This window comes from Numenius arquata, chromosome 4 (genome assembly GCF_964106895.1).
Source record: "Numenius arquata chromosome 4, bNumArq3.hap1.1, whole genome shotgun sequence".
Taxonomy (NCBI): Eukaryota; Metazoa; Chordata; class Aves; order Charadriiformes; family Scolopacidae; genus Numenius; species Numenius arquata.
The window spans coordinates 60,904,229-60,931,943 of NC_133579.1; the positions used below are offsets into that span (position 1 = coordinate 60,904,229).

General features: G+C 44.4%; 1 protein-coding gene across 2 annotated transcripts in view; it reads left to right on the top strand.

Moving 5' to 3' along the window:
• Window positions 1-27,715, top strand: part of RREB1 (ras responsive element binding protein 1) — a 65,588-nt gene that overhangs the window by 19,681 nt on the left and 18,192 nt on the right. For both annotated transcript variants that reach the window (XM_074146164.1, XM_074146165.1), the window contains 4 exons: window positions 6,555-6,699; window positions 7,881-8,020; window positions 22,059-22,248; window positions 23,679-26,421. In XM_074146164.1, the coding sequence (XP_074002265.1) occupies window positions 6,555-6,699; window positions 7,881-8,020; window positions 22,059-22,248; window positions 23,679-26,421 (3,218 nt within the window). The remainder of the gene's footprint in view (window positions 1-6,554; window positions 6,700-7,880; window positions 8,021-22,058; window positions 22,249-23,678; window positions 26,422-27,715) is intronic.

Consider the following 27,715-nt stretch of genomic DNA (forward strand, 5'->3'; position numbering starts at 1 on the left):
TGTTTAGGATATACTTCCCATGCATGTCAAATGGCAGAAGCTTTGAAGAGGAGTTCCCTGTGTTTTCCTACATTTCTAGACAATATACTTCCCATGCATGTCAAATGGCAGAAGCTTTGAAGAGGAGTTCCCTGTGTTTTCCTACATTTCTAGACAATTTGGGCTGAAGTTATTTGAAGGTAGCAATGTAAGTGAAAGATCTCAGGGAAGAAAACAGTGGAAGAAAATTGTACTTAGGGCATCTGACCAGCTCAGTCCTTCCCAGACTAGCTTGGTGGACTTGAGTAACTCTTTATGTTGGAGGGAAAAAAAACCTGTATTTTAAATACACTTGGTGAAGGTTGGAAACCACTGATTTTTATTCTTAGTCTCTGAATGGTTGAATGTGTGGCGCTCTTGTCTTTAGACAAGCATCAGCAGTATGAGGATCGTACCCTTGGTTTTGATACCAAACTGCTCAGAAATCATGAGGGAGATGAGAAACAGCCATGTGTAATACAGTAGAGTATAGGGTACATCTAGTGGTAAAGTGGAGAAACTTAGAATAATATGTGGGATATGAAGCCAGAACCTGAACTTGATACTGTCAGATGATCTCTCTGGACTGATAATGCCCGGATTCATTGGCCTCCTCACTGCGCTTCCACAGGCGTGAAGACGTGAGGGAGGAGGAGGGTGTTTATACATGCACTGGATCCTGCACTCAAGAATTAATCTTGATTTAAATGCTGGGACTTTCCCAACCAGGCCTCAGTGAAATTGCTTGCTGCTCCCCCTCTGGACATGCTGCTCCTTCTAATCAGACGTACCTGGCATAAACCTCTCTTGACTGAAAGCCAGCAATGCTTGTGCTACTATAGGGAGAGGCTTAACTCTGGACCCTGCTCAGAGGCTGCAGATACACCCTTTTGTTCCACACCTTCCTTTTGCCCAGGTGTCTGAGGCAGGCAAGCCCTTTCTCTTAGGGATGTGGAGCACATGAGCAGTCATGGAAACCCAGTGTGCAGCTACAGTGTGGTTTTACTCCCTAGAGTTAGAGGTGAAGAATTCCCACGCATGCTGAGGGATGCTTCCTTTCCAAGAGCCGAAGTGGCGCTGATCAGGTTATCTGCATGCAAAGCAGGAGCTCCTGGTTTTGTTCATAATCCAGTGGGACCCGGAGCTGGGAGCAGCTGCGTCTTGCAGTTGCCTCTTTCAGGATGCTTTGACTCCTCGTTCTAGCCTTGAGCCAGCCAGTCAAAACCTGCCCACGTTCTGGTTTTGGCATTGAAGCTGTAGGCTGCCCTGTTTCAAGACCTCCAGAAAGCTTATATGATAAACACGCAAATCCTCTCAGCATTAAGAAAATACAGCAGCCCTTTTTGGAGATGCGGTAAAGACAGGGATGTGACCAGCAGGATCTGCATGTCACTTCAGTAGGACACATGCTTTTTTTTTTATTTTTTTTTTTTCCCCCCCATCCTATGAGTCACCTCCCTTAGGCACTGATCCAGCACCATCCACGGGGAGAAAAAAGGAGTAAGGCACTTGAATTCTGCATTTGTCTGCATTTGTTTGTTTTTACAGAAGTCTCTTCTTCGATGAAAAGTAGCAAAGTATTCACTTGCTGCTGTTCCGGTGGAATATTCACCCTTCTGAAATCACACTCTGCATTACAGTGTGGGGCTGAAAACTTTTTCTGCCCATTTTTTTCAAAAAAAGAAAGAGGAAAGAACCTGGGGGAATTCTTGTGCAGTATCATTTTAGTCATCCTGTTCACGTGACTGTTAGAGGGGAGAGGAAACTTGTGGCAGAAGAGGGGAAGCGGAAGGTGATTCTCACGGGGAGGATGGAATGAAAGGCAGTCAAGCACTTGAAAAATGTGATTTTGTTGAGAGGGCTGACTGGCACACAGTCGGAGCACAGTTGGATCCTCTTGGCTCACCTGTGGAATTCCTTGCGCATGGGGGAGGGAAGAGATTACGAGGAGAGTTTTTTCACATACAGCTGTGCTGCGAAAAGCATAGTGTGTAGCAAGTTATCTGCGTTTTTGCGTAGCAGTTCTTAAACGTTAAGAGTTTAGTTCAGAGGTGCATCAGACCTTGTTTGGAAAAGTCCTAATTTCCTCTATCCATTTTGGGATTATTATTTGCAAATTCTTCTGGCTCTCTCTCTGGTCTCATTTTAAATAGAGTTCCACCACTTTCTCTGAGAGAGGAGAGGTTAATCAAGGCTAGCTAGCACTTGGTGCAAGGGAGTCCTCCCTAGTATTAAGCTCAAATTTTTGTCTCCTTCCTTTCATCCTGTGTGTCGTGGTTGCATTTTTGTGTTCCACCCTCAGTACTGTCCAAGTGTATGTGTGTTTGCAGGCATGCTGTGGAGACTAATAACCACCATATGAAGTGCAGGTTTCAGGGCTCTGTACCTTCCCAAGCTTGTCTGCTGTTCTTGGGTTGCTTGGTAGGATGGCTCAGAGCCACAATTCGTTGATTTAAATTAGAACAAAAAAGTCAAGTTTCATCCTCTGTGGCTCTGGCTCTCTTCTAAGCTGCAATAGTGGCCACTTCAGAGCTGCTGGCACATGTCACTGTAACCTGTATTTGTGGCTGAATATGAGCATTTCTGTGCATGTCCTTATTTTGCCCTTCTTTTTGGTGTGGGTTTTTTTTTTTCCTTTTTTTTTTTTTGCACTACATTCTCACTTGAAGTGTTGAATGTTTATCTTTATTTTTTGGAACTGATGAATGTCATATCATTTTTCTTTATCATTGTAAGATGCTGAAAGCCAGGCTGACTTATGAGCCTGGCTTTCGTATTCAAAGTATGCCAGTGTTGTCAGGCCAAAATATGTTGTTATAGTCACAATGGGAAAATAACTTCTAAGCACAGCTTTGTTCCTGTTCTCCTTGTATCTTGGCAGGCTAAACAGTGAGGTTGAGCATTTTCAGCGTTACATGTAAGATCTAATCAAGGCATACTCTTCTAGAGGAGAAGGCAACACAAATACTCTCTCCCCCCACACACTCCCCCTTAATTATAGTTAGGAAACTCTCTAAGTGAAAGCAGCCTTGGTGAAGGGAGTGTTTAACTTTGAAAGAAAGGTTGTGAATGTGGATGTGACTTGGCATCTGCTGAAGTTCAATCCAAGTTGGGTGATAAATGCTTTCTCGAGGCAGAATGACATCCATGTTGCAAAGTAAAAGAGAGAGATGAAGATTGTGTCTATCCTTTGTACTGCTCAGCTTTATCTTCCCGCTTATCTTGGGCTGTAGCTCTAGTAATCTTTTTCCTCTCCACCCTTGATGTAGTGAAACTTGCTTAACCTGCCAAAGGAACAGATCTCTTGGCTGTAATGCAGACAGGTTGCGACTCTCCTTGAGAACTCTGGAACCGGCTGCTTCGGTTTCAGATTTTTCTTTTTCCTTTAATGATCACATGCAGAGAGCTATCACAGCGGCTGTGATATTTGACCTACACGGTAAAAGTCAAAGGTGCAGTCAGGGTGTCTTCCTGTTTATAGCTCAATAGCTTGGGCTGCTTCCTTTCAAATATGCAAAACTAAAACATGAAGGGATTACTACATTCCTTACTGTGGGTACGGATTCTGCTCTCGCTTTTAGGGCATGGCAAAAGCACGCAAGTTGCAGGAAGGAGAACTGCAAGCTGGGGGCAGCCAATGACTTCATTAGCAAGCCCTGCGTTCCTAGCATACGTTATACTGCAAACACAGCTAGTCTCCTTTTGGGACGTGCAGGAACCAGTATGTTTGCATGCATTAGGTCATGCCAGGCAAGAGGTGCCAGGTTGGACTGGCACTAAACCTGGAGGTCTCAACGGTTTCTCATGTTGGTACGCCGTGGATGTGCCATCACACCCTTCTCAAGTAGGAGCAGCTCCATCGAAACAGGCAGAGTTCAACAGGTGGACAAATGGCAGGAGGAAAAAACTCAGGCCCGAGGAAGCTGTTTTGCATGGGTAGCTACTAAACAGGAGTTCTGCATACTTTTTACTGGCAGAAAGGAGACTTTAAAAGAAAATAGGAACAAAAGGTCCCACACCTTATGCATAGCATTTTTTTGTGTCGTTTGTTTGTTTTCTGGGTGAATGTGACTTAGCTTGGCTGCTTTTGCTCTCTAAAAAGTAACTGGCCAAGTAATACTAGCTATGCATCAGCCAAGCTGCCAGAAGGTTAAGCATGCAGGCCATGTGTGTGTGTCTGGGGTGGGGGGACAGACAGGCACATGCAAAAGCCTCTGTCTCACTTTCAAGACCTCATCGAAAGTGGAAAACAGCCTTTACCAAAAAGAAAAAAAAACCAAACCACCTTCCAGGTTTTTGCCTGTGCAGTTGAATACTACGCTTTGTTGTTCCAAGATGCTTTTCGAGTTTTATCTTCAACCACTGTGGACAGAAACCTTTTGAACAAATAATTGGTTTCTTCTCCCTTATTCTTGCATGAATACAGGCAACTGCTCCTCTTACCACCTGTAGGAAGCCCTGGGATTGACTTAGCTACATGAGAAGTTAGATCAGTGTCATAAGGGGGGGAAGAAATAAAAGACCAAACAAAGAACGAAGGCAATGAGGCAGTACAGTACCTGTAGATGCCTTCTCTGCAGATTTTGTGAAACAAGGTAGCGCTGGATTCATGCCGATAAATGTTAGCTTTGGTGCCTGTGGTGGCAGGGCTACAAAGGGCTGAAGCAGGGGAGTGCACTGCACTCCAGAGGATGTGTTAGTGCTCCAACTTCTCCCAGGGTCCTGTCGAACCTGGAGAGAGCCAAACCCTTGGAGCATCAACCTTCCTTCTGCTCCCAGTTGGGCAATTGGCAGGGAAAGAGGTCGGACAAATTTAGCGTTTCCATGATGCTGTCCCCAACCTGCTGGGCACATTTATACATGGATGCTCTCTCCTTCTTGAACCTGTCACAGTATAGCTGATGGGTATCACCAGTGTCTGTCCGCTGTTTGTGTGACCAGTGAGGGTTGCTTACTGGGGAGGCCACATTTTTCCTCATGTGGACCTGGTCCTCTGAGCAGTCCCAACCTTGCCAGGTGTGGAAAGCAGGCAGTAGCTGAACAGCCATTTTAATCTTGCATTGTTTCTGGTACGTGTGGTGCTTTTGGCTTAAGGCTGTTCCCGCATAACACCCTCAGAAGCCTGGCTGTAGTTTGAGATTTTTATTTTTTTTTTAAAGGTTCAGAGATTGTGAAAGGAAATGTTAAAAGTGTTGTGTGAGGAGACAGGTCCTCCCTGCAGCTCCAATGGAGTCTGCCCATGGGTCAGTTTGGTCCAGTGTGTTATCTTGAACCGTCATGCCCTTGGCATCCAAAACTAAAACGGATTTTATGTCATAACACCCAAGCAGTTATGAGGACATACGAGACTCGTCTGGGTTACAACATTCTCTCATGTTTGAACATGATAGCGTGCAGTCAAGTTAAATGGCACAGTCCTGAGCCGAGTTGGGGGTGTGATTTCTGAAGGATGTGCCCAGATGCCAGTAACATTGTCTCCCCTCTGCTGCCTTGAAGTCAGTCACATAGACAAAGGGTAGCTCTCTCCTGTGCTCCCATTTCTTTCTTTTAGAAGCAAAAATTCCCAGTGCATGTAAGAGCCCAAGTTTGATTTTTTTCAAAAGCAAGCAAACAAACAAAAAACCCAAAACAAACAAACAAACAAATTTAAAATTTGAGCTTTTAGTACTCAGAAAAAGAAGCATGGGAGCATTACCCCAGAACTAGACCACATTGTCTTCCTCAAGTTGCAGATACAGAAAACCAAAAGGCAAGCGGGTCAGATATACAGATATTCATGAGATTGCTTCCTGGGCCATTTTGTCCCTCTCCACTTTCCAGTGTCTTTGTGACAAGAAATAGTTGTTTTCCTGGGGAAGCAGGTTTGTGAACACACTTTGGCAATACGGAGTTTTGCAAGCCAAACCGGCTGCCACTTAGCGGTGTGACCAGATACATCTTGACTTCAAAGTTGCAGTTGAAACTCGATATTGGGGTGTTGAGGAAAAGTTAAGGATGAGAAAGAAACAAATGTATTTAAGAAGTGTTGCTCAGACCTTGGCATATACTGATTGGTTTGGGTTACTGTCTGAAACTAGAAAAGGAGAGCCAGCTGAAGACGGGACGCTTTTGTTGCCCTGAGGGAAGAGGATGCTCAGCTGCAGGCTTTTACTTACTAGGCTGCCACAAGACTGGGAGGCTGGGCTTGTAGATTACTGTGCAGTAGCAGGCAGGAGCAGGGCCTGTTGGATGATGGGGGACGGGCACGATGCCCATGGGGCCAGGCGGCAGTGGGGCAGGTGCTGTGCTGTGGGCTGGGGCATGGGGGAGAGCTGCTGGGCTCCCTGCTGCTGGCCCCGCATGGTCCTGGGTGCTGCAGAGGGCCTGTGCTGGATCGTGCGTGACCCAGCTGTCTTCCAGAAGTGCAGTCGGGTTTATGGGATCTCTGCTGGTATCCTTTAAAGGCAAACCTTAGACGTGGTGTTGGCATTAAAATTTACGTGGACTTTCAGCCCCGATTTGCGTGTTGACAGTGTCTTTTTTCTCCTCCTGCTCAGGCACATGAAGATTCACGAGAAGGATCCGAACAGCACAGCAAGCACAACTCCCCCATCGCCACTGAAGCGCAGGCGATTATCTTCGAAACGGAAGTTTAGTCATGATGCTGAGATGGACAGAGAGGAGAGGACACCTGCAAAAAAGGTTCTTTGTGGGGCATGAAGCAAAAGACTTTTCTAGCTATGTCCTAAACTGTCAGCTGTTGTGTTCATGCAGTCAGCACAGAAGTATTAAAAATGTGGTCTTGTTACATCCCTGTATATATTTTAAGATGCCATGCTTTTCCTGTGTAGCCAAAATTGTCTGAGATAGAAAATTAATTTCTAATTTCAGAGATTGAAAGAGTTCAATTTTTTTTTATTCTTTATTGTTTAATTTTCTGGGTTTGCTTATGATTTATATTAGATAATTGATGTTGAATGTCAAGTGGATAAACTATTCTTTTGCTACTGCAGCTTTTCCCCTAGGTTTTTTTTTTCTCCCATTTACTTCGTAGTAGTCTTGCAGGGTAGTGATTTGAACATCTAAAAAGACAGTGTTTACTTCAAAAGCTGCAACAGTTTAAGTCTTCTTTTGTCTTGATCTGGAGAAAAAAAATCTGTAGTACATTTCCCTTTCACAGTAGCATAATCCTGCATTATTGGAGTTGCAAGAGCAACCAGAAAATATTTATATGAAGGCTAGACATTTCCATTAGGGTTTTGTTTATGAAATAATTTAGTGCATTTCAGTTATTTATACAAAATGTATGGTGGTTGCCAAACTTAACTCAACCCTTTCCACTTACTATCTCTAAATGGCAAGCTAGTAGCAGTTCCATTTAGCTCAATATTGCTTGTTTCTGTGCATGCTTTCCTCCCTGTAATCAGAAGAGGGCTATAGAAAACATGCAGAAGTTCATTGCTTTTCCCTGGACCACTTGAGTTAGGAGTTGGCAGTATCTCAATGGCATAAATAATCAAGGCTGACAGCTCGCCTGGTTTTTTGAAGGGGGAGGAATGCTAGTTCAGTGGTATATAAACATACGGGTTTATAAGTTGTTCACATTGCAGTTTCTCATTAGAAGTGATGTATCCATGACTTAGTTGCACACTTTAGCTCCTACTAAGCCTCCTTTTCCGTCGTGCACGTTCTCACACGCGCGCGGAAGCTCTGTCTCTCACCCTCTCTCTATTGCCGAAATGAGTCATTTCTGGTTGCCTGCAGCAAAGCTATGGATGAAGCCCACTGCTTTATTTTTAAGAGAAGAATTTCAAATGGATTGCATGCTTGGTTTGTTGCTTAAAATTTGGTCTAGTGAGGTTTTTTTTTCCTTCTCTCTGAAGGTTGTCGAGGATGGTCACTCTTGTGAAGGGGATAAGAAGGCTGAGGAGGAAGTTTATCATTGTCCAGTGTGTTTCAAAGATTTTTTTTGCAAGTATGGGCTGGAGTCCCACATGGAGACACATCCAGATAATTCTCTGAGGTAAGAAATAATCCCGAGAGTGTTTCTGGTCACCAGATGGCCTGAGGGAGCCCGCTGGGGAGGGGCAGGAGCCATTGGGCCCCCTGCTCTGTTAACTGCCCCACTTTGTGATTTTGAACAGGTTTTTAAATGTTTCTGCCTCATCTTAGGTCACCAGGGTGCTGTAGGGCTTAATTTTATTATTTTTTGCAAATACAGGAAATCTGGCCAGTTAATAGCTGGGAATGTTTTTAGGAGAAATTAAAGCATCCTTTCCTCCCCTTCAAACCCATCACTGTTGTTACATAAAACTGTAAAATGCCGACATTGCAAAATTATAACAAGTTAAACTAAAGATCTTTAAAATATGAAGCAAAACTTGATTAAAGTATTCAGGTACTAACCTATGAGATGATTCTGCTTGGGGAGAAGGCGGCTGGATGTAAAGGTTTTGTTGTCTGTCGTGGGAGTGAGTGAAGATAGATGAAAGTCTGGAACCAGAAACTCAATAAAATGTGTTATGCTTTTCTGCCTGTTGGGGTTAGGGAATTATTTGGATTTTGGCTTAAATCAGCTTCTCTTAACAAGGAAAAATTACTTATTAATTGTTTGGGAAGGTGCTTGGGTGTTGTGTTTTGGTTCAAGTAGTTGCCCCTGGGACTCCTGATACTTTTTTTATTTCCTGTTTTTTACCACAGAAAAATGTAGAGCCAGATACATGAAGATATAAAAAAGATATTCCCGGTCTAGTTTAAACATGTAGAGAGGCTGCTATTTTTGAAAAGGAGACTGTCCATTTGCAGAAGCTTGTCAGTGTTTTAAGCTTATTTTGGGACATTGGACTCCAGTGATCTTTTTGGAAGGGTGCAAAATTCAGCATCTTGAAGTGTCAACATTCTCTCGTGAACACAGTTTCTTAATAGAATGGCATGGAGCAGAGCCATCCCATTCTATTAAATGAGATTAATTCAGTTAAAATTTCCTTTTTTTTAGTGAGAAAACCTTGGTAAATACATGTAAAACCCTTTTTAAAGGCATTGTTAAGTGCTGTAATTATTGGGGAAAGGAGTTCTTAAACTCGGTCCAGCAAATAGTAGTTAATGGAGTTTGCTGTTTCTGAAGTAAATGAAGTAAATGGTAATTAGAGAGCAAAACTGAAACAGTTGTTCTCTGGTAAGAGCTCTGCAACCCCTCCCCTCCCCCAAAATGGAGCCCGAGATAATTTTGCCATATACTTTACGCTTTAGAGAAAGCGGCTGTCATATTAGGCTTATCCTGGCATTAGCCTAATTTAGAAGCTTCTATGAAGATATGACCTCTTTGCAAAGTTATATGCTGTGGACCTGAGTGGAGAGGTGCATTCTCTTGCTTTGAATGATGGATGAAAGATAAGAGAATAGATACCCTTCTAGCTTGGCAACTTTGCAGTTTGCTGCAACAATGCAGAAAGACACACTGGCTGTGCAAACATGCTGATCCTCTTCATGCAACTCTTTCTGTAGCATTAGGAGACTTGCTTATGATTAATATTCTTCTGAAATGGATTTTACTGCTCTTGATTCTGTTGAGTGACAAAGACTAAAATGTGTCCCTAAATGAAAGCCACGATTATCAAGCTCTGTGGGCATGAGTTAAGGATAGTGCTGGGATGCCGGTCTTTATGGACTTGTCTAGACGATGGTAAGGGGGTTTTTGTCAAATATTTGCTTTAGCAATTTAAGACATGTCAGTGGAGATAGGGCAGGACAAGGAAGCTGTGGTTCTCCCTGGTCAGCTAACATACTCAAATGCAACTTGCCCTGCCTATCTGGTTTAAAACACACCTTTTGTCCTAGTCTAGACAAGTCAAATGGCGCTGTCTGCTTGGCCCAACCTAGCAGAAAATCCTCTGGTAAGCAGAGCAGTCTGGGCTGCTGTTAAGGTGACTCTTTCATCCCAAAGGAAATGGGTTAAAATCCTTGGCAGGCAGGGGCTGTAATCCTCTGGGTCCCAGGGTTCTGCAAGACTGTTTGTAGGATTTAACAAGATGTGCTGAATGTGGCACGCCATTCTCACTCCTGAGTTCATGAGACTGAAGTGATTCCTCTTGGTGAAGTTTAGGGGTGGTTTTTTGAGTGAAAGAGATGAAGAGAAGAATATTTTGCTAGAGTATTGGAGCAGGAGCCATGTGTGTATGGGTGCGCTCATGGCGGGAGAGCAAACTGCAGAACGTTGGAAGGTGTTCATCAAATCTGGTGTTTCCCTATTACAGAAGACAAGGAGGAAGAACTGCCCTTAAACAAAGTTCAAATAAAAAAACATAGCATCTGTGTTATGAGCAGGGAGCAGAACACTCTCAGTCTCTTTTTATTGCCAGTATTGTAAAAGTAGAGTCACTTGATCAGGAATTCTGTGAGGGAGGTATCAGATGCTGTGCATCCCAGAGCCAGATGCACAGTTGGTTTGCAGCTACTGCTTTAGGTAGCCCAGCCCAGACTGTTTTGTCATGACCAAAAATAAGTGATGCTCAACCTGCCTAGCTGTGCCTTTCTTTGTAAACCAGAGGGCAAAGATCTGATTCCTTTCTTGCTCCCCTAGTAGTTAGTGTAAAAACGATTGTGGACATCGGCTCTGGAGCAATGCACCAGCCTGCGTTGCCTTGACAGTGGTACCAACCCCTCTTCGGGGATGCATTCCCCAGCAGCAGCAAAGTGCCAGGCGTGCAGGAGCTTCTGCCTGGCTTCTTTGTGGTCCTTTAATCCTGCCATTGTAGTGCTGTTGTGTAAATATAGCCTCTCGCCCCCCAGAGCGTCTGTCTGTCCCGGCCCCCCTCTGCTAAGTAGCAAAAAAGGTAAGGCTGTCTGGCGGCCCCGGATCAGTATGTGAGCGGCTAATTTACAGGGTGGGCCGTTCCCCTTCCAGATACTGTTAAATGAACAACTTTAAATCACAGGGTTAGCTGTTCAAAGTCAGATGAAAAGACACCCCACATTGTCTTCCTCAGTACTGCTTTTTCATGTAAAGCCCCAAGCAGGGAGCACCTCATTGTTTACTTGGGGCAGAATAAACAATACTTAATCCACTGATTGTGTGAGAGGGGTTCCGGCTTGGGAGAGTATCTCTTGATTATGTAAAATCCTAAATCGTGCATCTTTGTCTCCTAATTATGGTAAGAACTGCCCTGCTCTTGCGAGCAATAATAGGGCCCTTTGTCCCGCTGACAATGGGCTGTGGCACTGCATCTCCTTCGTGGCATTACCCTCCCTGGTCAGTCTCTGTTCCTTTGAAGCCCTGGGATGTGCACCCTAATTAGTGACATGCGCTGGTCCTGGCAAGGTTGTCTGCAGTCCCCATTAGCAGTGGGAGGTGGCCCAGGGGTGCTTTCGGACCCCCTTCACCACCCTACCTGGATTATTTAAAGACGACGTCTGTTTCCCTGCAGCTGGGGCCTCAGGACACCGTCTATTTTGGTGAGTTTGTATCTGAGTGTTGATATAATTAGCAGAGCGCTGAAACGTTGTACAGCCAATAGGGAAAATGAGAAACCTTGCAGAGCAGGGTAGCTTCTCTGGAAACTTTTGTGGCGGAGGGCTGCTGTCAAACATGGTAATGTGCTTGTAAAGGTCGCCTGACAGACAGCTCTGAGCAACATCAGCAGTGCAAGCAAAGGAGACGTGAGGATTTCCTGGGGAGAAACCTCTTGAGGCGCTCTGTGAGGTTTCTCCTCTTTCCTTTGGCAAGTACAATGAAACAGGCTTAAAGTAAAACATGTGGCTTTTAAAAAAGTACATGCACTATAAAATTCCTCTGTTGGGTTTCAGTGTAACTAAGCATACCCTTTAAATTTCCTCTCCTTCTCCAGGAGGCTTCTTACAGTACTCTCAGTACCAGCAGCTAAATGTTTTTTTAATTTTTTCTTCCTCACAGCAGCAAGGAGATATTCATGCTGCCTCTCAAGCCCATGTATCTTCTTGAGGAGAGGAGGAGGGAAGTGGTGATAGCGTTGCAGTTAGCTCCTTTCATAGAGACATGTTTCAACATCAGTTCTCGGCAAGGATAGTTGTGCAGTTTGAACATGGTGAAAGCCTGGATCTCAGTGAGTGTTATGGGGACTTTCTTGGTTCAGTGGAATACTTGGTTCAGTGTGGCATTGGAGACAACAGATAAATAGACATTGCAGAGTGTGAAAGACGCTGCCTGCCTCAGTCACTGAGCTGACCTGGTGACCAGAACCAGTAGATGCCTGCTGCCATGAATGGATTCAGGGGAGATTAAGTTTTTTGACCTTTTACAGAGCGTGTCCAAACAATGATATAATATATTAAGCTTTCTAACCTGCCAAATCCCAGGCATATTTTCACAAGGACAGCAAAAGTAGTTCTCTTGCCCCAGGGTAATACGCTTCTGTAGAACTTCCAAACAAAGAAAACCAAAAGCCATTCACAGTCTACCTTGTTCTTCAAAATAGCCTACCCAAGTTTTGCTGAAACTTGTAAAGTCAAATTGGCTAGCGGTTGAATGCCACCACTGAAAGCTGTTGTTTTGAACAGTTGGATTGGTAGCAGGCATGGCAACAGAAGAGCTCAGGTCCTGGAATGGACAGTGTCAGGACACCCTGACCATTGGTGCCTGTTGTCATCTGCCTCCAGTTTTGCCAGGGTAACCACACTCTGAGGTCTTGTTTCTGAAAACACTCCCAGGTGGAAAATGCTGTCATTGTGTCATGGTGTTACCTGGCTTCACTCAGAAGGAGTGGACAACTGAAATGCCCTAGAAATGGTCTTCTGGACTCTGTTGGCAAATTGTTTCACAAGATGTCACATGCAGCTTGCGATTCAGTTGGGCTGGTCACCAGGTTTCCCCCTTTGCCAGCACATCCCCATTCTTCAGTGCGTGGTGTCAGATGACACTGCAGGGCACCTGGAGCTACATCCCAGTCTTAAATCATTTTAGCCAATGCACACAAGCAACCATGTTCAAGTCAAGTCAAAAGGAAGTGAGTTTTGAGTCAAAACAATTCCAGCTACTTGGAATGTTACATGTTTATTGCCCAGTTACTGTTCTTCAGGGCAGTTCTGCATATCAGCTTTGGGGAGACAAAATAGCCAAGAAAATAAATTAATGTGAATTGGAACTGTACGGAGATTATTTCAATCATTAGCACCAGTAGAAGACTAGTACAAAACAAAGTTGTTTACAGAGCAGCAACGTGAATGAGTAAAAGTACATTCTACAGGATGTAAAAGAAAAAAAAAACACCAGAAAAAGCCCCTTAAGTTTCATTCCTGTTTTTTCCAATGCCTACTTAAGCAACTTTAGGAATTCACTTTCTATCTTTTCTCTCCTTATATAGTAGGGAATAATCTTTCTTACTTAGTTTTTGTGAAGCTCGTTGCTTTCTACACGTGGTCAGCCTTTTGTGGGAAGAGGGTGTTAGTGACATTGCAAACTTACAAGAGTGAACATGTTTGAAAACTGAATGTTGTTTGCAATTTATGTTACTTGTGAGACAAAATGAGTTTGTGGTGGGGAGAGGAAGTTTTCTTCCTAGTAGTTGACACTACTGTTGCTAGAAGCAACTTGAAGCATGAATGACAAGTAGTCTTCATGCAGCATTGTGAAATTTCATCTTACTTTTCCATCTCTGTCACAACCGTTGGTGTCCACGTAGGTAAGCCTCGTTCCTTGTTAGCACTTCGAAATATGAATCGTTGTGCTCTTCTAATGCAGCTGGATAATTCTGAGGTGGTTATATCCTACACGATTGCTGAGTGTTAAGGGAGAGATGGAGGACGCTCCAGCATAGACATGCTTATGGACCTCCTTGACCTTTGGTTTTGGCACACTATGCTTTGGCCCCAATACTTCCCTTCTTAGTCATTGTTTGAGATTGTACCAGTAAGGATAGTTCAGGTAGGAACTGCTGCTAGAGTTACTAACAGAGTCAATGCTACCAGACTTGTTAAAGCCAAGGGTGGAGGTGCACAAGGGTCACTTGTGTGGCACTGCCGATTCGGCTGACTCTTCTGTTCTGCTCTGCAAGCTGCTTGCTTTGTGTCTTGCTGATAGGAACTAGGAACTGAATCCTGATCTCTGTTGGCAGCATTTTCAGTGCAGGAGCAATTCCATGAGCCAGCTGGTGACAGTGAAATCCAGCTCTGGTAAATGCTACGACCAAAAATGTGCTGTGGTACAATGCAGCTCTTAATGTTGATGTGGCAGAGGAGAGGGTATGCAAGCAAACTGGTGAATGCATCTTTTTACTGAGCAAATGGAGAAGTAAAATCAGTGGGCTGAGCATCTGTCTGTATGCTGAGTTGCAAAAGCAGACCAGAACTGCATTGTAAGTGCTTTCTGAAGTTAGTTCAGAAAAGAGAGATGGGAAACATCTGAAGAGCAGCGCGAGTCCAACACTGGCCTAGAAGTGGTCAGCTCACATCAGGGAGCTCATTGTGTGAGGAGACTGGGAATCCAGAGCAGCTGGGTAAAAATATCAGATATGAATGGACACAGGGAGTGACGCTCTCATGTGAAGCTGTGTGGTGTGTCACATGGTGTTGAATGTCTTAGCTCGGTTGCAAGAATAGAAAGTGGGTAAAATGCAAAGCTGACTGTAGAGGAAAGCTTCTTGTAAAAGGGAATACAGGAGGGAAAAAGGGCTGAGCCAAAATAGGTTATTAGCATGCTTGCCAGATCCTGATGACCAGGGTTTGTTTCTACACAGGCTCTCTCAAAGTGCTGGCTGCTGCTTATTGTGTTAGCCGAGGGGTCTGCCTGCTGAGCGAGGCTTACCTGCAAATGTAGGTAAGGGAGAGGGTGTTCAGTCCAGATTCAGCTGCACCTGTTTGTGAACCCTGTTGTCATCAGTGGATGGTTATAGGACGGACAAGCACCTGTAGATGTGTTTTATCTTACGTTAGGTGTGAGAAGTGGTGTTGCTTTTTTAACGTGGTAGACACATAATTTTTTTTTTTAACTCTTGCCACTAATTTTAAAACTACACAAGTACTTGGCTTCCTTATTTGAAAGATGTGTTAGAAGGCAGGAAGAACTTTCTTTTTCTTACCCTGAAAGAATACCAGAAGGTCCACTTGAGTTTCTCTGCACAAATAATGACTTTTATTCTGGATGTTGTGTAGCTTCAGGTTTTGGTAGCTGGAGAGGACTGTGGTGGTCATGCATTGTTTTTTTTTTCCCCAGGTATGCTTGCCCTAATTATTAAGCCCTTCATTGTTATTTATGTTGATCTTCAGCTCTTGCTCCTTGGTTCTGTCCAGACAATTTCTTGCCACTTCTGGTTTTTAAAACTTTGACCTTTATTAAGTAAAAAGGTCATTATGAGAAAATTAACTACTTTGTTTGTGCAAGTGTCTGCAGGCCATCTCCCATTTTCCCTTTATTTATTCTTAGTTGCATGTTAATTCTGTTGAAGTAAATGGTAGAGTAAGCTACCGTTCCACTGGGGCAGAGGTGTTTAAATCTGTCACTGCTGAAGTGTTGTTGGTACATGCCATTTGTTATAGTGTTGGGAAGAAGTGCACTTTTTTCCTGATTCTTTGCTTGCACATAAAGAAAGTTAAAAGATGGCACATGATGGCTCGTGCCTTTTTATTAAACCTTGTAGCAGTTAACTTCAGTTACTCTGACTGTGGGAGTCACGATAGGCCGGTACGGACACTGGCTCTGCAGCGTGCCAACAAGTGTCTGAAGCGTGACATCACCCAGGCTTATATCGGATCTGCCCTGGCTCCTACACGATACTTTTCTCGCCTGGACCACAGCGCAGCTGTAGGAATGCACATAGCATTGTGCATCCCTCTATTAATAGAAGGTGGTTTCAGCCTTTGCTGCACCCAAGGGTGGCTTCTCTGAGGGAGAGGATTAAAGGGAGCGACGGGACACATTGATAACAAAGTCGAACAGCCAGTGGGGAGGTGGGAGGGAGGAAAAGTTAAAAGGAAAGTCCTGCTTTCGCCGAAGAGGTGAAGCAGTGTGCACTGAACTTCTGGTGAGCTGTGTCCGTCCCCCTCCGCACTGGGAAAGGGGAGGGGAGGCTTTCCAGCTCGTTGTTCCTGGCAGGGAGTTGGCTCCCCGTGCTACTGTGCTGCTTGTGGTTTCGGCACAGACCCATAGCATTGGGCGAGGTGGAGATGGGAGAGCAACGGGTCCTTCAGGGTCAGACATGCTGTGATGCTGGGGGGGAAGGAACGGTCATCGCAGGACAGCGGGAGGACCCACAGGGATCCCCGTGAGGGAGGCAGGAGCGGCGTTCGCAGCACTGCTGCTTTTCCATCACTCATCTGCAGCAAGTGGGAGAGATTAGTGCAGCTGTTGGATGTTATTTCCCAGGGCCCTGGGTGTGGAGGCCAGGAAGGGTTTTTCATCCAAAAGGAGATGAGTATCTGGACCTGGGTGGGGTTGCACACAGGAGCAGAAACCAATTTGCTCTCTCTCTCATTTTCCTCCCTGTGCCTTGCCCCAAAAGAAGTGTGAGACAGAAGAAATCCTTTCCTGAAGGGGAGTATGTCTGTAACCTGCTAGTTTTTCTTCATTGGTGATGAGAGCTGTTATGTTTAAACCATGCTTTCTCCATCCCCTCCCTCCTTGTTGGCCTCCTCTGCAGCGAACATCACCGACGTGGAGGCTGGAAGCCTGCTCCTGTCCCTGGTGCAGACATGAGTCAATAGCAGGGAATCGCCCATCTTCCTCTTCTGCCCAGTTGTATTATTTTTAGGTCAGCATAGGATTTTCTTTGCTCATAAGGAGAGCTACATCAATTCTGCAAATAAAGTGAGACAGAAAGGAGAATAGCGACAGGGCTAGAAATTTATATTCAGTACGTATTAGAGATTTCAGTGGGAGGAGTTAGATGACTTAATAGTATAACTGTGTATTAATGACCTCTATCTCAGGATATGTTTCATTCTTGTTTTGTTTTCCCTGCTTCTGTTTGCAGCAGTTGCTAAACAGCCCAGGCAGGAAAGGAACAAAATGGTACCAAGCTTTTTATTTTAGATAAGGCCTAGACATTAACACTGGTTTTATTTGTTGACATCCACCACATGGGCAACACAGTGTTAGTGAGCTGCATGGGTGAAAACTTCAGGTTTTGGTCTACTCTTGGGTTGTTTCAGAAGTATATGTAGGAGAATTTCCTTTCTGACCAGCAGTCTCAGATGATGCAGAGCATTGTGTTTGTTTAATTTCTTGGTAACAGAATGATGGATATAAATATTTGGCATTTGCATCTTGACTACTGAAATAGAAAGTTTAGAAAGATTTGACTGAATTACCCTTAATAAAAATCAAGGCTGATTAACTTTTCTTAAAATTTGGCTCTGCATTTCCTTTCTAAAATGTCTTTCCTTTACTTAAAGAAAAAAGCTATTTCCATTGCTGACAAATTGGAGTTGGCTCAGAGGAGAGCGTAACGCAAAGCAACAGGCATCACTTATGTAAACTTCTCTTGCATAGGTGCTACTTGTCCTCAGTGTAGCAAATCCTGGCTTGCCTCTTGAACAAGCTGCACAAAGCATTGACTATTTCTTAAAGCCTGTTAAAATGCTTTTACATCCTAATTAGCATTACAGGTTTCAAGAATACTAACTTATTTTAGTAGAAAGCTTTTTAATGGTGTATTTTTACACATCATTTTACACACCAAATACACACAAGAGACATTGTATTCAAAAAAAAAAAAAACAACTAAAAAGGTGCACTGATGTAGTAATAATTAAACAGACTCGCCTGGTGTGATACGTGGCCTGAGCACCAAGGTCAGCCTGGTCATTGCACTGTCTTCCCACAGCTATATTTTGGTTCTGCTTTTGTGTTTCAGCAGCTCTGTTTTTCTCACCTCTGCCAGAGCGAGCCAGAGCCCTCCTATTACATTTGCATTGTGCAGGTATGAACGACTCCGAAACATAAAGGCAATTAAGAATGAAATTCATTTTAAAACAGTCTTAGCTGCTAAAAGCAGTTTTTTCCTTTTTATTTATAATTGAATCTCTGTGCTTGGAACTGAACAGCTTTCTTCTCTCTACTCTGTAGTAATATTTATAGAAAAATGGAAAACTGTGGCCAAGACTAGCAGTCACATGATAACACAGCACCTTTTATTTGCTACATCTGGAAACTTACCTTGCAAGTAGAGTGCTTTTATCTACAATCAGATGTTGAGCCATTGCTCTGCCTGTTCTGCTAACAGCCTCAGAACCTGTTCCCGTCTCTGTTCTCTGTAGCCATACCATCCGTGTTTGAGTTGGCACTACACATGGGCAGACTTGTGAAATTATAAGGAGAGGTGGGTTTTTTTTTGGTGTTTTGTTTTGTTTTTTAAAGTTAATCATGAGCAAAGTATTACCATATGTTTCAGATGCTTTATTTGATACACTGGACTTTTCAGATTTTCCACAAAAATGTTCATATCACCTGGGATTCCTTTCTCTTGTCCTTCTTAGACTGTTGTTTTAGATTTAAAAATACTGTAGGCATTGGCACTACCTAAAGATGGATAATAGTACTGATGACAAAACAGAGAAATTAATGGTTAGGCTTCCTTAAAAAAAATTAATGTTTCCAGTTAACGCATTGTTAGGCATAGCAGCTACTCCATTTTAAATTAACACAAGCCTTAGTCAATGCAGCATGATGCTTGTCTTAACTAGTTAGGTTTTGAAGCTCAGGACCTGAAAGTTTTTCTTGGAGGTGGTACACGTCCATGTCTGCATCTGCATTGCTAATTGTATTCAAAGATCAAGTCACGTAATTTGGGAGAAACTCGGACTCCCTTCCTACTTGAGACGAGGGGGAGGGAACTCAACAAAAACACACACACACGAAAAAAGGTTGTGCAAGCACGTGGGCAAACAGGACATGTATTTTAAATAGCTTGCATCCGTAGTGAAGACTGACAAACCCAAGTGAGGTCTGCAGAGCCTGCGAGACCTCCCCAGCCGGTGGCACGGTGGCACCCCTTGGCATCAGGAGAGGCTTTACAATGACCTCCCTTGTCCTTGGGGAGTGTCACAGGCACAAGGTGCCAGTGCGGGTGCTGGAGCCTGATGGGCTGCCTGTTCACCTGGGGACCCTGCCCCAGAGAACACTGCTCCAGATGTCTCCTGGGGAGGGCTTTTATTGGGGTGTTTTTATTCCACTTCTCCCAGCTGTGGCTGCCTCTAGAGAGGTGTGCCTGGACCATGGAGGAAGGGAGGGTGTCCTCGGGTCCCTCCCATGCTGCAGCTCCTGTGTGATCCTCTCAACTGTGACACGAGGGGAGGGTGCTGAGCCAGGGTGCGGTGCATTTATATGCCCTGAAGTGCCTGAATCTTGAGATGACAGGCATGATTCGTCTGGATGTTTTTTTTCAGCCAGGAGCTTCTTTTTGACCAAATGGAAAAAGAGCTTAATCCTTTTCCTGACTTCTCTTTTTCCTTGCTGCTTCTTCACTCACAGCAAGGAAAATAAAAGACTAAGGAGGAAAGGGAAAAATAGAGGGACGTTTTATTGTACACATTATACAAGAGAGAAAGTACATATTCCTTTTTCAAGATCTATTACTTTTGTTTTGGGAGAGGGGAGGCGGTTCCTTTTGCATGGAAAACACCATTTTTAAATTGCAAATTTTTACTGTCCTGAGGCGTAGTAGTTGATACAGGTGTACTGCGAAGGACTTTCACACGGGTCTCTGCTCTGAAAGATTTACTCTCAAGTGCAGCTTATGATGGGAGCCCTAAATAAACCGGTGCTTAAAATCAACATGTTGCACAGCCAACGGAGGTGAGGGAGTGTAAGATGGACGAGGTGCAGCTCCATGCTGGGGCAGGGGGAACCTGGCTGCTTGTCCGGGAGCGCTGGCTCCTGCTCAGCCCAAATCCTGGGGGTGCCGTGGCAGGCACCAGTTCTCCCTCTAGCTCTGTCTCCCATCGATGGTAGAGTGCCTGCCCCATCACGCATGAGGGGATACAGCTGCTTTATTGGGTTGCTGGTCCGGGGAAGGCCAGGCAGTGTGAGGGGACCCCAAAGCTGCTTCAAGACACCCCAAGATGAGGGTCTGCGCCCCTCTGCAGAACAGCTGGCTCCATAGACCACCGACGATGATCTCGGTTGTGCAGGAGCATTGCCTGCAAGCCCTTGTTGTCCATATGCTGACATACCAGAAGGAGTGTGCCAGAAGCACCACTTGCTTTCACACGAGGCGTTTTCATCACCTCTAAAAGAGAATTTATTTCAGTAGCCTGCAAATTCTTCAGGTGACTGCTCTAGCCCTTTAATGCCCTGCTTCCCCCAGCGGTTTTGGTGGTTGTGTTTTTGTTTTGACAAAGATGAAAGCTTTGCATCACGGAATAGGTGCTGCCAAGGGAGCTGGAAGAGAGCTGTAGATCCTGACACTGGAGGAGCGCTACGTGTTGGCATTCCTCGCCCCTCACCAAAGATTGTTGTCATATTTAGCAGACCTCTTTAAGTAAACTTTTGCTTTGTAAACAGCATTGGTTTGGTATTTAATGGAATGCAGGGACTATGCTAGCAATAATTATAAAGGTAGGATGCAAGTGAATTGACAGGGGAGATAAAACAGATTAAACCTCCAGCGCATAATATTTATGTCCCAGCCTTCTGGGTACCGTGATAACAAAGGCTGTGTTACATATACTTCACACTTGCTTCTTTCACCACTCAGAGACCATGAGTCCAATTGCTTTGTGGGTGACTTGGTTATCTCTTCATTTTCAGGGAATAAAAAAAGTCTGTGGAAGTTTATGTAGTGATAAAAAGAACAACAATGGGAGTTTGTTAGGGACAGGACAGGGAGGGAGTGGTTTCAGGAATTTCTCAGAAGTCATTTCTAATTGCAGGATGTTTTTTTAATGAGTAGGCACATGTCCTTTTCCTTGGTGTGGAGAGTGAAGACAGTGTGAGGAGAACTAAGGCAGGGGGAGACGTGAAAAACTCCTTGTGCTTATAATATCCTCACTGACAAAATCTGACTGCTTCACATTCACCGGTATTTGCTTCTGTGAAACTCATGCTTTGGTTGTGAGCTGGAGCTATAACCACAAGGAGTCATACTGAGTGAAACTGTGTGTCACTTGTTGAATGCAGAGTGGATGTGACCTGTCATGCTGCAGGGCTCAAATCCTAGATATTTGAAAGACTTGTTTGTTGACGTGTTGGCCAAATGTTGCTGCATAGTCCTTACTGCCGGCAGCATAGCTGTATTTCCAATACCTTTGACTGTTTAATGCAAGTTTACTTTATGTAAGAAACTTCTGTTTAGCTGAATTTGGGATTTGAGAACTTAAGAAAAACAAGAAATCATAGCAATAAGGTGTCAGTAGGAAAATACCTTGCTTCTGCATTCTTCTTTGGGGCACGCTTTGCTGCAAAGTGGATGTATTAGAGTCAGAAGAGTTGAACCTGTTTCAGGTCTTCCTCCTCTGAGCCTCTTCCTCTTCAAGGAGCGCTAGTTTTTCTTCTAAAACAGTATATTTCTCATAACAGCTTTGAGAAAAACAGTCAAAGTTTATGGAAAGGCAACATGGAGAAAATTCATACACAGGTACTTGGGTGGTGTGCAGGAGTACATTTTAAGCAGTAGTTTAAAAAGGTGGTATTAATATATTTGCAGCTGCTTGCTACCTAGGTCTGATTTAGCCTCTCCTTGTCACTGATTTTTTTAAACATCTTTTATTTTAATAGTACTTTTTAGTAAAAATGAAACGGTGTAAAGCCATTGAAATGTTTTATGTAGGGCTATGGGAAGGTTGTCAGAAGGCTGTGGTCTCAGCTGCAGCTTCGCCATCTGCCCACATGTGACACTCAGTTCTTTGAACGTCTTTGACGTCTCTATTCTTTGAACTTCCAGTGAACTTAATAGCCAGAAACTGGTAGAAAGTGACTGTGATTGCAGTGGCCTTTCTGTGGTGGTAGGGTTTTGACATGCTGTGGCTTCGTTTTGCATTTGGCAGGTCCTTAGTCTCATGGGGCGAGAGGAAGGCGGCTGGCCAAATGCAAGAAGAGTGTAGTTCTTAAGCTTGCAGCAGTCAATAAGTCATTTCTACTTTATTCTTTTCTCTTCCAGGTGTGACATCTGTTGTATTACCTTTCGTACTCATCGGGGCTTGCTGCGCCATAATGCAGTTATCCACAAGCAGCTTCCCAGAGATCCCATGGGAAAGCCTTTTATTCAGAACAACCCTTCAATTCCAGCAGGCTTCCATGACTTGGGATTCACGGACTTCTCCTGTAGGAAGTTCCCCCGCATTTCTCAGGTATGCTCTGTTCTTCATAACTTAAGGTACCAACTGATGAAGTGCATTCTGAATTCATTGAAAGACTCGTCATTGATGAGTCAGAGTTTGGGTGTAGAATATTTTGTGGAAAGCACGTTGCTGCTGTCTTTGTAGGCTTCAGACACTTCCTGCCTTTCCTTTTTTCTTTTTCATCTAAAGAATAATTGGTTGTGGGTTTGTTTGGGTTTTTTTTTCACCGTTTCAGTGGACAACTATTGGTGTAAAGATCTATAAAAATATTTCCAAGGCAAACTTGAGTGGTATTAGATCCTTGTCCCTTCCAGCCTGCCCATTAGTTCTCACCTTCCCCAAACCAGCCCACATCTAAAATCAATAGGGAGGACACATGGTAAGGAAGGCATTATTTATTTTAATTTACCTGTAACAAGGATGCAGTTGTGGTGTGAAAGATTTTATCATGAAAAACTGTGGAAAGTCACCTTACTAAATGGTGAAATCTTCAGCAACAACTTCACAAAACACTCCCAAATACCTTCCTACTATGTCCCTTATGTGAGTTCTGAAGATTTTGCACTTTTGAGGGTAACTGACTGGGGAAAGGCTGAGAGGTAATGTATAAATATCTTTCCGAGACCAATAAAGCTTTCTATTGGATGGTATTATTCCTCCCTCTGTCAAACCTTGCCTGCTTCACTGATTTCCAGCTTTTCTAGGTTTTGGTGTAAAAGTTACAAAATCAGAAGAGAGAACTTTTTGAGCAACCCAGCCCTCTATTTAATTTATCACTTTTGCTCTTCTTTGATGTGGAACCTTTGCAACATGTGAACTGTCTGGGTAGCATTTAAATATAGCATACGGATTCATGATCATTTTCAGGGACATTTGTACAGTTAGTATTTTTCTTGGGAGAATAAATGTAATCAGATTTCACTAACAAAAAGCCTTTCTACTTTGGGCTATGTGTTTCATTGATTTGCTTTTGGGGGTGATTATTTTGATTGGTTTATGCCTTCTTGGATGCCATTTTGGTTTTTCTCCTCTCCTCCTAGTTTCTTTGTGGTAATAAAGTTAAAGAAGGTAGTCTTACTGCCCAGCTTACTGAAGTTTGCTGTATAGTCTACTGAGGCTCCTGTCCTGTCAGTGAAGTGAGAGAGATTTCTGGAAGGGAAGTTCAGGATGGAAAAGTATTTGAGAGTCTGAATAGCCTTCTGAAGGAGTTTGCCTTTACAGAAGGGAACTTTCTGAGAATCAGCCCCTAATTTAGATACACCACTTACGTGACTAAAGGCTGTGGAGCAGGAATATCACCATGCCAGGTAGGTGGTGGCTTCTCTAAGCTCTTTAACTTGGGCAGTGGAAGAGAGAGTGAACTGTTTTTGTTTTGCAGCAGCATGTGATGCCTTTCTAATTTGAGATGTCTACTCTAAATATTTGTGCATGTCTTGCAGGTCTGGTGTGAAACGAATTTGCGAAGATGCATCAGTGACTTCCATCGATTTATTTGTGAGACGTGTAACAAGGCATTCCCCATGCTTTCGGCGCTCAAACTGCACAAAGAAACTCACGTGGTGGATCAGGGAAAAGACAAGCACAAGCCACAGTCCACGACCCCACCCAGTGAGAACCCAGACCAGAAAGCCTTCATGGCATCCTTGGGCCTACAGTACACCAAAGACATCAAGCCTGTCAAGCAGGAGGACGATATACAAGATGAGGTCCAAGAAATGCGGCTCAGAGCACTGAAGAGTAACCTACCTCAGGAACCTGGCAGCACCAGTCTGCTCAGCCTCTCTCCTCTGGAAGCTGCCTCTATGGGAGGGTCATTTTCAGTCCTTCCTCCTACAAAAGAGAACATAAAGCTCCTCTCGCTGCAGCCTTTCCAGAAGGGTTTTATCATCCAGCCTGACAGCAGTATTGTGGTAAAACCCATCTCCAATGAGTCTGCCATTGAGCTGGCAGACATTCAGCAGATCTTGAAGATGGCTTCTTCCGCTCCTCCTCAAATCAGTCTTCCTCCACTTTCTAAGGCACCTTCTGTCCCCGTGCAGTCCATTTTCAAGCATATGCCGCCACTGAAGCCAAAGCCTTTGGTAACGCCCCGAACAGTCGTCGCAACCTCTACACCTCCTCCTCTTATCAGTGCCCAGCAAGCCTCCCCTGGCTGCATCAGCCCAAGCCTCCCACCTCCCCCTCTGAGGCTGATCAAGAACTCGGTGGAGTCCTCCTCCAACTCTCACCTCCCCCAGCCAGGAGCCAAATCGAGTCCTTCCTCGCAGTTGCTCCTCCAACCCAAGGTAGAGCCTTTAACTCAGCACGAGATGAAGACACAACTGGAGCAGGACAGCATCATTGAAGCTCTCCTGCCTCTGAGCATGGAAGCCAAGATCAAGCAAGAGGTGACAGAAGGGGACCTCAAAGCCATCATTGCAGGGGCAGCGAACAAGAAAGCCCCAACCATGAGGAAAGTTTTGTACCCTTGCCGTTTCTGTGACCAGGTGTTTGCCTTCTCTGGTGTCCTGAGAGCTCACATCCGTTCTCACTTGGGTATTTCCCCATACCAATGCAACATCTGTGACTATATTGCAGCTGACAAGGCAGCGCTGATCCGGCACCTGCGGACACACAGCGGGGAGAGGCCTTACATCTGTAAAATCTGCCACTACCCATTCACAGTGAAAGCCAATTGCGAGAGGCACCTGCGAAAGAAGCACCTAAAAGTGACCAGGAAGGATATAGAGAAGAACATTGAATATGTCACCAGCAATGCCGCAGAGATGGTGGATGCTTTCTGCTCCCCAGACACTGTGTGCAAGCTGTGTGGCGAGGACCTGAAGCATTACCGGGCCCTCCGCATTCACATGAGGACGCACAGCGGCTGCCAGAAGAAGAAGCCGTTTGAGTGCAAGGAATGTGGCACAGCCTTTTCAGCCAAGAGAAATTGCATTCACCATATCCTCAAGCAGCACTTGCATGTGCAAGAAAGGGAGATTGAGAATTACATCTTAGCGGTGGACTGCAGTGCCCAGGAAAGCCAGACAGACCCTACTTTATTGGAAGACAGCACTTACATGGACCGGAAGTCCATGACGCCTTTCCTGGAGCCACAAAATGGCTTCTTGCTTGGGACATCATCTCATGTTCCCATCAAACTTGAACCTACAGGCAACTTCCCAATGGATTTTGATGAGCCGTTGGATTTCTCTCAGAAGAGCAAAAACCTGAGTGCTGTGCAAGTGAAGCAGGAGAACCTATTTGGCTCTTCTCCCCTGTCCCTCTATGACTGTTCCATGGAGCCCATTGACCTGTCCATCCCCAAAGCCCTGAAGAAGGATAAAGATGATGTCCCATGTGAAGCCAGGAATCAAGACTTGGCTGCTTCTGGGAACAGTGATAAAGCCTATAACTGTCTGCAGTGTCCTTTGGTTTTTAGTGCCAATGGGAACTCGGAGAAAAACAGGGCTGTCAGACATCCCCAGCCACTGAAAGGTTCATTGCATTTGACTGTCCCAATCATTTCCCCGGCTCTCCTTGGCAATTCTGCCTTGCTGAGACCCTTGAGGCCTAAACCACCACCACCACCTCTCTTGCCAAAGCCTCCAGTAACTAAAGAGCTGCCACCGTTAGCTTCCATCGCACAGATCATTTCATCTGTGTCTTCTGCTCCTGCTTTGCTGAAAACGGAGGCTGCAGATGCCAGTCCCAAGGCACTGAGCAGCTCCACTGGGTGTGACAAATCAGGGAACGCCAAAGCAAAAGTGACAATCGTGACTGCCGTTCAGAGAGACCCCAGCCTGCCCAGTGACCTGACTCAGGCATGTGATCCAGAGCAGTCTCCCATTGCTGATGCTGGGTTGACTAAGAAAAGAGGTAGAAAGAAAGGAACGAAAAATAAGCCTAAACTTAGCAGTGGTGTGGATCTGGAATCAAGTGGGGAGTTTGCCAGCATAGAGAAGATGCTGGCTACCACAGACACTAATAAATTTAGCCCGTTTCTGCAGTCCACTGACAATTTCAAGGAAGAAAGCGGCAGAAATGGAACAAGTGAGGATGAGAAGGAAACTGCTGAAGATAAGCTGCTGAGAGGCAAGAGGAACGCTTACTCAGACTGCCTGCAAAATATCCCCTGTCCTTACTGTCCTCGAGTCTTTCCATGGGCAAATTCCCTGCAGCGGCACATGCTCACTCACACAGGTAAGAGCGCCTTGTGCTCACAGTGGATTGTAGCCCCTGAGGATGTTCCTCATGAAGGGGCCTCTCTGTGGAGGAATCCTCCTTTCTTGTCCTTTCTCTGATGTGTGAATGATGTTCTTTGTTGTTTTGCAAATCCCTAGCTGTTGCTGTTGTATAGTAGTGGTGGTGGTAAATTTTTCAGTAATGGAATAATCTCTGTGCCTTTGAGTATCAAGGGGGCAAATTAAACTGCTAAAACCCATTTGACTCCAGTGGCATAACAGTGTACCTGGGAAAAGACTCTGGTTTCAGGTGTTCTGTTATTATTGCCTTCTCTTGAAGGTGAATGTGTGTGTTGAATATTTCATTGTACGTTACGTGGTTTGTTTGGCTGCTTCCAGTGGCCGTTTGTCTACATCAGTAATGATAAAAAGATCATAAAAATGAGAGCAAGTAAGTACAGAATTGTGACAGGGAAATAAAATAATATAGTGTTTAGCATTTTTTTTTTGTTGCGGTGGATTGTATTTGACAGATGAAAGAAAGAGGATGCGAGAAACATCATCCTGAGCATTACGTATTAGCTTGCCTCTAGGAAATGTTTCTTCTCAGAGCTAGACAACTAAAGGTGGGCTTACGCCCAAAGGCGTGGAGATGTGTATGGAGTCTTTAATATTGTGCCACTATGTAAGTAACCTCAAACGTGGTGTAAACAAAAGGAGGAATTGAGGAGTGAGATTTATTCTAGGTTTGGGGTTATTTTTCATTCTTTGCTATAAAGGAAATACTGCATTGAATGCTTTGCTGATTTGAAGTTAACTCTTTTTTCCACCCACACAGTAATAAAGTAATTAGTAGATTCTCATCCTGCTCAGAGAGAGAGAGGACAAAGCTCTGCTTGCTGTTGCTCCCTTTTAAGTCAGGTCACAGTTGTTGATATTTTTTTCTTCATTATACAACCTCAACTCCTGGTGTTAAAGAGTGAAAGTTAAGGATATTTCTAAGAAACTTCAGGGAATTGAGTACAGCCTCATGAGAGATAAGATAGCTTCACATTTTTTGATGGAATTGAGGCTTCATGAAGCAACCAATTCATGTCTGTGCTAAAAAGGGAAACCTGAAGAGGTAGAAGAGGTTAGCTAAGAGGTTTAAAGGGAATCTGAGCTGTGGAGCAGTCCCTATTACAGTTTGCTTTGGGTGACGTGAGGACATAACTTGCAAGGTATCAGTGCAACAGTGAGGCTATTGTTTTCTGGCCCACAGAGACCAAATTATTTCATCTTATTAAGCATACAGTTTACTTTCAATGGTGAAG